At 37.2% G+C, this 8,358-nt stretch overlaps 2 protein-coding genes and 1 long non-coding RNA gene across 3 annotated transcripts; all 3 read right to left on the bottom strand.

The window, feature by feature from the left end:
• Positions 1-748: 748 nt before the first annotated feature.
• Positions 749-1,754, bottom strand: LOC134825735 (uncharacterized). The gene is made up of 4 exons (XR_010161601.1): positions 1,663-1,754; positions 1,373-1,539; positions 1,112-1,176; positions 749-808 (listed from the first exon to the last, which is right to left on the bottom strand). It is a non-coding gene; the product is annotated as an uncharacterized LOC134825735 (long non-coding RNA).
• A 490-nt stretch (positions 1,755-2,244) lies between these two features.
• On the bottom strand, positions 2,245-6,222 carry LOC134825734 (uncharacterized). Its single transcript, XM_063837943.1, has 5 exons — positions 6,034-6,222; positions 5,625-5,782; positions 5,240-5,443; positions 3,333-3,468; positions 2,245-2,973 (listed from the first exon to the last, which is right to left on the bottom strand). Exons 1-5 carry the CDS (start codon positions 6,211-6,213, stop codon positions 2,833-2,835), a joined length of 819 nt encoding a protein of 272 aa, XP_063694013.1. The 5' UTR covers positions 6,214-6,222; the 3' UTR covers positions 2,245-2,832.
• Positions 6,223-7,144: 922 nt separating this feature from the next.
• On the bottom strand, positions 7,145-8,291 carry LOC134825739 (PRELI domain-containing protein 1, mitochondrial-like). Its single transcript, XM_063837947.1, has 4 exons — positions 8,175-8,291; positions 7,813-7,950; positions 7,422-7,582; positions 7,145-7,262 (listed from the first exon to the last, which is right to left on the bottom strand). Exons 1-4 carry the CDS (start codon positions 8,289-8,291, stop codon positions 7,145-7,147), a joined length of 534 nt encoding a protein of 177 aa, XP_063694017.1.
• Between the last annotated feature and the right edge of the window lie 67 nt (positions 8,292-8,358).

Below are 8,358 nucleotides of genomic sequence, written 5' to 3'. Positions count from 1 at the left end.
CTCAAAAGGGTTTCAATATTTTTACATGAAATTTTCAGAATCAACGTAGAATCGCATTTCGACCTTAAGTTTTGGGACAGAATTTTTGAGAATTTTGGCTGCCAAAAAATTTGGCAGCCAAATTCTGAAAAATGCCCGGCAAATTTCAGAATTTGGCCGCCAAATTTTTTTAAAGGCCTAACTCAAAATTCTGTCCCAAATTTTAAGGTCGAAATGCGATTCTACGTTGATTCTGAAAATTTCATGTAAAAATATTGAAACAGAATCCACAGTTAGGTAGATACTGAGCTGATAATCATAGAGTATGTGTAGTATAGGCTTACCTTCCATATAAAGTTGGTTTCATTAAAAATATTGATATTTCACTTTTTTTAACTTTTAAAATTTATAACACACCAGCTTTTTTAGATACGATATCAAGATTTTACACATACCATGAAATAGATGTGAATAGACGGCGAGCAAAATTTCAACCCAATACCGCAAGAAATGATTAACTTATAGCCTCTTCACGAAACAAATTGTGTTTTTCCGAAAATTCCACTCTAACCAGGAAATGCTCGATTACAAAAATGGGTATTCTCAAAATAATTTTTTTTGATGTGGAAACGGTGCGCTAGATGGTCACTGAACTGCCTATGAGGTCATTTGGGTTGGACGGCACAAACCACTGTTTTGGTGTATGCCCCCTTAAGGGGAGTTGTAAGGGGTTGAGTATTACGTACATACCTTAATATTAAAGATAAATGTTGATCTTTAGTACGAAAATATTGGAAACGCAGCTTAATCTCTGACCGGAATCTGGTACCTAAAATATATTATCATGTCAATTTTTGCGAGCAAAGTAGTTAATTTTTTGATAAGATATCATGGACTACAAATGTGCGGGGCGGAATATTTTAAATTATTGTTTATGATGAAGAATGAGTCATGAAGGGAGCTGAATAATAGCGATAACGATAACTACCTGATACCACCACGCCATTATCTGGTAGTTACAAGGAAATGCTAGATTCGTTGGTGAGGAAACGGTACGCTAGATGGTCAGTAAACTGTGTATGCCCCCTTATCAAAATTTAAAATTACACAAACAAGTATTTTAATTTGGTACCTGGTGTTGAGAGACTGTTAAAATTGTCTGAGTTGGTTTGATCCTCTCTTTCTGTGTACTAAATTCTGAAATTCTCCATGTTATTTTCTTATACTTTTTAAGTGACATATTCATGGCAGCTGTAGTTTACAATAATGTAAAATAAGCTGTACCGTAATTGAATCGCAATTAGTTTACTGAAATTTATGGTATAATTTTGCTAATTAATAACGATTCACAGAAGGAAGATTGAGTAGTCTGGACACTAAAACATTCACAAACTTGATAAAATAGGCCTAGGGTAGAGTCTTCACAAGATTGACTACAGGTAGAAGGTAGTTGCTTGAAGAAGTTGTTTTGGTCCTCTACTTCTGTCCACTGAAATCTGATATAATCCAGGAGAGTCTCTTAATTTTATCGCTTTAAAATTACGTGCCGGCTTTCGTATTCTAAAATGACGCTCACTAAAATATCCCTCAAATGAATCATCCAATTAATTAACTAATCAAGAACCCGTATGGAAAGAAGATTGAGTTTTCTGGACACAGTAAAATATTCATATAGCTAAAAACCTGGAGTTGGTAAGATCAGTCTTCACAAGATAGATTGCAGTTAGGATTTAGGAAATCTGGATAGCAGGTTAGGTAACGTGACATTTCATTAGATCACTGTGGTGTTATTATATTACTCAACAGTACTCTCTGTTCATATCGATGCTGGCAGAGCCTGATACCGTATATAAATCTCTTTTTACCCTCTAGAATCATAACAATTTGACAATATTTTAATTCAAATTCCACTCAATTTCACTCTGATAGTGATAAAATTTAGAAATTGAACGAATATCCGGCTATAATAGTAAGTAGTTTAGAAGATGCTTGGCCGTATGTCATAACAATGATTTCGGCTCATCATGATAGCATGATCAGGGTAGCATGAAACGTAGAGAAAAGTGTTTTCTAGGGAAAAAAGTCGAGGGGAGGGGGGGGGGGCGGTCAGGCCATGATTACGTAATATTGCCGAAGAGTGGGGGGGAGGGTTGGGTCTTGATTACGGTTGATTACGGAGGGGGGGGGGGGGTAAAAATTGCTAAAATATTGATTACTTAATATGTGAACGACCCCTAAGTCGATAAACAAGAAAGCAAGTCCAACTTAGGGAAATGTTAAAGTTCAATTGATTTATCAAATTTACACTATTAGTATTATGTTATTTTACTGAACAAAACTCGAATACCTCATATCTTACAATCCTAGCTAGATGGTGGATTAACAAATGCTTGCATGCAGTTGGCAGCACGCCATTATGAAAGGGTCACATAATCAGCCATTCAATAATCTATCCCAATTAAAAATTGTCAATAAATACGAAATAAATTCCAATTTTACCCATTTGTGATATCATCGGCAGATTCTCGAGTGTTTGATTGATGGATTGAAAAGGATATTAAAGTGCTATCTATTATCACGAGAATTCACTTGTAAGTTGTGTAGGTTAAATCGTTAACTATACCGGAAGGAACTCTAAACTAATAGTGATCATAGATCGCACTTTTCTACAGCCTTTTTGATCCATCTATCTACCGCCAAATTGATATACCGATGATAATACATTTGGGTTATGAAAGGCTAACAGGGTCAACGTTGTAGCACTATTCTAATTTAAATCCACAATACTTTTTGGGGTCACTAGCACAGTTCAAGTAAAGATGTTCTCTTCAGCTATAGGGCGAGGGTCACTGCCTATAAGTTCTTGGCCATGAGTTTCTTGATTTCTGCGATGGCTTTGCCTGGGTTGAGACCCTTTGGGCAAGTCTTAGTGCAGTTCATGATAGTGTGGCATCTGTACACGGAGAATGGATCAGCCAGCTTTTCAAGTCGTTCCTGGGGAGAAGATTTTATTGATTTGCACGAACATTCCCCCTAGTAGTGGTTACCGAATATCATTATTAACACAATATATATAATAGTAACATTCCCCCTAGTAGTGGTTACCGAATATCATTATTAACACAATATATAGTAACATTCCCCCTAGTAGTGGTTACCTAATATCATAATTAACACAATATACATGCATAGTAACATTTTATAAGAGGCAATGCGTACGTACACAAAAAAAATTGGAGAATTGCCAATGCTTAAAAGTTAAAATTACTATCAAATTGTGTTAATCTCCAATAAACATAACATTATTAGAACGTCACAGCGGCTGGGGAATGTAGACCAGAAAAGGAACAAACCTTGGTCTTGTGATCACGGCTGTCGGCTAGCCATCTGTAACTCTGGAGCAACACTGCAGGTCCTAGGTACTTGTCACTGTTCCACCAGTAAGAAGGGCAGGATGTCGAGCAGCAAGCACACAGGATACACTCGTACCTGACAAGTGACAAGTGTTACTACATTTTACTGTACCTAATCATATTCACATCTCTACTGAAATTGTGCCCGCAAATGAATAGTTAGCAACCAAATTCAAGTCGATGTGTGGCCAATAAAACATTGTCAATCCAACAAAGACAAATATGCTGTTGTTTTTATTCACTATTAGTTATTAGTTTGTTTCGTTTATCGCTCTATTGAGTGGGTCGATCCTGATAAATTACTGGGAACGAAATGAGAATCTCCTCTCACTAAAACAAAATATTGTCGACGTTTCGGCTACATTACTCTTTCATAGATGAAACGATTACTCTTTACATGGCTGTATGTATTTCACGTTATTGCTAGTAATATTTTATTTGAATATATTTATTTTAACAATTGTGTGTTGCAGCTATATAAATAGTAATCGTTTCGTAATTCGTATATGACAAAGGCATGTAACCGAAACGTCGACAATACATTGTGTATTTTGTTTTGCAGTGAAAACTCTCATTTTGTCCCCAATAATATTAGTTATAACTCACACCGTACAATTAAAACTTAAACCCCCTCAACCTTAGCCAGTTCACTAGACGGATTCTAGGGCTCAAAGACACCGATTATTGGAATAGACTGAAGGAACTGAAACTTACATCCCTGCAAAGACGCCGAGAACGCTACACCATCATGTCATACATCTGTGGAAAGTTCTCCAGGTTATATGTCCAAATGACCTAGATGTTCGGAGAGAATGCCAGACTGGGAGTCTGGCATTCTCTCATTCTGGCAAAAAAGCATCAGCCGCTGCACTCTCCACCTACGACCACTCATTCGCAGTGAGAGCTGGAAGACTCTGGGATGTTCTCCCCAAAATTGTCAATACTCAATAGATTTTGGCAAGCTTCAAGACATCTCTTGGAAACTTCCTAGACACCCTTCCAGACAAGCCCCCTACTCCTGGATACAGTGCAGAAAACTCTAACTCGATAAATTAATATAATAGACTGGTTCAGTCAAGGTGGTCCGCAGATTGCGTGAAGATGCCTACTTCAATAGGTTCAATAGGTAGGTAGCATTTGTATTTAATTGAGGGTTCGTGGAAAATTTGGCGTGAAGAGTGGTCAATGATCAGCTAGGATTTAAAAGAGCATTATTGTACGCTGTTTTACAACTAACCATCTAACTTTACTCCGTGACTTCACAGCGACCGATTCCGGAATAGATAACGTTCCATTATCGAATCAAAATAGCATCATTTAATATGCGCGCGTGTGATAAACGCGCGCGCGCGCATCATATGACGCGCGCGTAAAAAGCACGTACCGACTACAACATTTACTTTTTCGCGTCTTCCATTTAGTGAAACGTTCTAGAACAATCTGGTTCTGTCTAACATATTGCCAACAACACAATTAGATAACACTACATGAAACAGCGTCACTGGTATCGTGTTATGTTAATTGTACAGCAGAATGCAGATTTAATGTTAATGCGTCAAAGAAGAAATTACCAGAATCATTCCATACATTGAAAAGGTCAAGAATGATCTAGGGCGATACGACTAGCGATTTTGAATTTATTAACGTTTTTTCAGCACACATTTACTTAACAGAATTATCCATTTCTTTAAATAGTCCGATGTTAGCTGCATGTGAAATGTGGTATATTTTATGCGAATACCAACAATGTATATGTGCCAATAACGTTATCTGTTACAGTGATAATTATATAGACTATATTTAACTCAAAAATATTTAACTACTTAAGTTAAGACTTAAGTACTCACAGTCCATCGAGCTTCTTCCTGTCATCCACAGACTGATAGATCTGCTTTGCTCCGTAGTCAATCTCCTCATCCTGCTGTAACCAAGGCTGCACACTGGCGTACTGCTCGAAGAAGTGAGTCATGTCGGGTACCAGGTCCTTAACCACGTACATGTGGGGTAGTGGGTAGATCTTGATAGCTTTCTCTGTGTCAGGGTCTATTCGGCTGGAAAAAGGGTGACATTTAAGTGAGGTTGTTGGTAACAGTTTGGGATATTACGGGTTTTAAAATACCGTTTAATCAAAATCGCATATTATCATCTGTTCAAAGTGACAATTTCTATTCGCCATTTTCAAAATGAATAATTCACCGCAGAAATATCTAAGAAATGGCGCTGTGACTATACCTGATACAGGCGAGAGTGTTGGTGCCACCAATGTTCATACTACAAGATCCACAGATCCCCTCTCTACACGATCTTCTGAAGGTCAGGGTTGGGTCCTGCTCGTTCTTTATCTTCATCAGAGCGTCCAGTACCATAGGACCACATTCGTTCAGGTTCAACTAGAGGTTATTTAAATTTACAATACGATTAGTTCGATACAAAAAGTTGTTGCTTTTAAACAAAGAACCGACCAGCTACTTTTGAATGAGATTGTTCTTTCAGATCTGGTCCAGTGAAGCAATTGAAATTCCGGTCGGATTCAAACTATATTACAAACTATACTATAAATTTCTATATATTATGAAGCTGAAGTCAGTAATTACTTGCTTATAATTAAATTAACAATAATGATAGATTTCAATTAACGAACCTTGTAAGTGTCCATATGGGGCTTGTCACCTGGCTTTTCTGGGTCCCATCTGTAGATCTGGAAGGTCTTCTCGCGGGGCGCCAGTGCAGGCGCTGCAGCAGCTGCTGACTTACATCTTGACAGGGTGTTTGCCAAACGTGCGATGGTGGAAGTTGGTCGTAATGATGCCATACTAGACATACACTAAACTAGAATGAGTAATTTAGATAATTTGCATTTAATATGGTAGATGATTCATTATATTTGAAATATTTTATACTCTAAGAGCATTATAAAAGTAACATAGCAAAGATTACCCAAAAATACATGCAATCTCTACCGTGTGAAATTATTTTATCATTTTATAGAGCTACTCAGAATTCAGATTTCAGATTCAAAAGATTCAATGACAAATCACAGTGAAACAAGGAAATAGTTAAGGTAATAAATTAGTTAAGGTACAAAGATTCAGTCACACAATATACTTGGGATGCATGAAAAATTTGTCTGATAGTGTTTGAATCAAAAGAACTTATAAATTATAAAGGCAACTCCTCCAACTTGAGCAAATTGACATCGTCTGCATCGTGATGTTCCTAATCGATATAAGAACCGTCCTGGACCTTTGCAAACTTTGTTATAAACGGTTCGTTATAGAGTTTATTATAAAAATCGTTACTCTAACACATGTATAATCTAAGATCTCTAATTCCTATTTTGTATATTATAATTTAGCCCAAAAACGAGCTTTACCTCCTCTATAAAAAGTAACATCAATCAAAAAATAACTTAAATTAATACTCGGAACATGAATGAAACATGAAGCACACATGTAACAAAATCATCACTTAATCATTTACAAAAACTCAATCTTAGTCCTTGAAGTAAGATCCTTTAAACAACCGTTTGTAATACCTCTTATATATTAATTAATGCTCAGCATTAATAATCAACTCTACAATTAATACCAAATGATTGTACTAGGCATGGGGGCAGCTCACGTGACTGAAACTAGGGGGGGGGGGGGGGGGGGTGAAGGTGTAGGGAACCACCTGAAACCGGTTTAAACCTGTTGGGAAATCGTCCAAAACCGGTTTTGAACGGTTTAAACCGGCAAGAGTAGTGGCCGTTATTATATAGTACATTGACCGGTGAGACCCTGTCGTTTACACTCGTCCAGTAACCCCAGAACACACATCATGCCTTTATCAGTGTTGGCGATGTTCTTCTGGTATCTGTCGAACGTGTAACTGAAAATAACATTTTATCGTTAATATGGTTATAGGTTAAGTTTAAAACATGAAATTAACAGACACCATATACTTATTAATCATAATTTGGGAATTTACTTTCAATTTATACCAATAAATCGAGTTCTCCAGCCCTTCATCTGACGATAAAATACTAACTTTTGTATGCTCTCTATTTTGGCGGATATGCGAGTTCGTCTCTCCATGAGAGTCTCACACATTCTAACACTCTTGTACTTGAGGGTCTCTATAACCAGACTGATAAACCTGCAGTTCAAGTTCTCTGTTGTTATCGTGCACTCCTGGTTCACTGGATCTATCTGTGAGGGAAGAGTTTAAGTGAGGAGGAGGAGGCTATCTACAGGGAGGCGATACACAGCTACTATTGAATTGGTTAAATGGCTGGAAGACCTATTCATAACGAAGGACTGTACTGGTGACTGTACAGGCGAATTTAATAAATGAATGAATGCTTCCCCTTCCATCAATGATTTACTTCTAAGATTTAATCAGTTGTGTCAAAATTATTGATAAATGTATTGAAACTCACCACAGAAGTTTCCTTAACATAACAGGCCTTGTGTTTTGCAGGGACCATCCACATAAAAGATGTAGGGATACGTTGCTTCTTCACTATAAACCTTACTGTGTACAGTTTACCGTCTTCAATGCGGCGCTCTACTACATCCTGAATTATTGGTTGTAATATATTATTATGTAGTATGATGTACCTTGTACAGACATAAACATGTTGTACATGTGATTAAGTGCTGCCAAATAATCCGGGAAATTTGGTTGAAGTAGTTGATATTAATCTAGCATAAATCTTGCTCCGTGAATTGAAAGAAGTTCCTCATTGGATAACATTACAGAATAATATGTGAAACAACAAACCTGAATTTAATAACAAACCTCTGAGAGAACATGTTTGGAGAAGGGGTTGGGGTATTTGAGCCAGTGAGCTACGGTTACATCCTCCCATGACTTTTTAAAGGTGGTCCAATTGACGAAGAATTTGGGTGAAGTCATGCTAGTCGTGTAGACTAGGGGACGGATTGTCCGCCTAACAGAAAATGTCATTTTTGAGAAATTACAA

Source organism: Bolinopsis microptera, unplaced genomic scaffold (assembly GCF_026151205.1).
Source record: "Bolinopsis microptera isolate Bmic1 unplaced genomic scaffold, MBARI_Bmic_1.0 sca48, whole genome shotgun sequence".
Lineage (NCBI taxonomy): Eukaryota > Metazoa > Ctenophora > Tentaculata > Lobata > Bolinopsidae > Bolinopsis > Bolinopsis microptera.
Note: the sequence above shows the minus strand (reverse complement) of the source record. Positions and strands in the feature narration are given on the sequence as shown.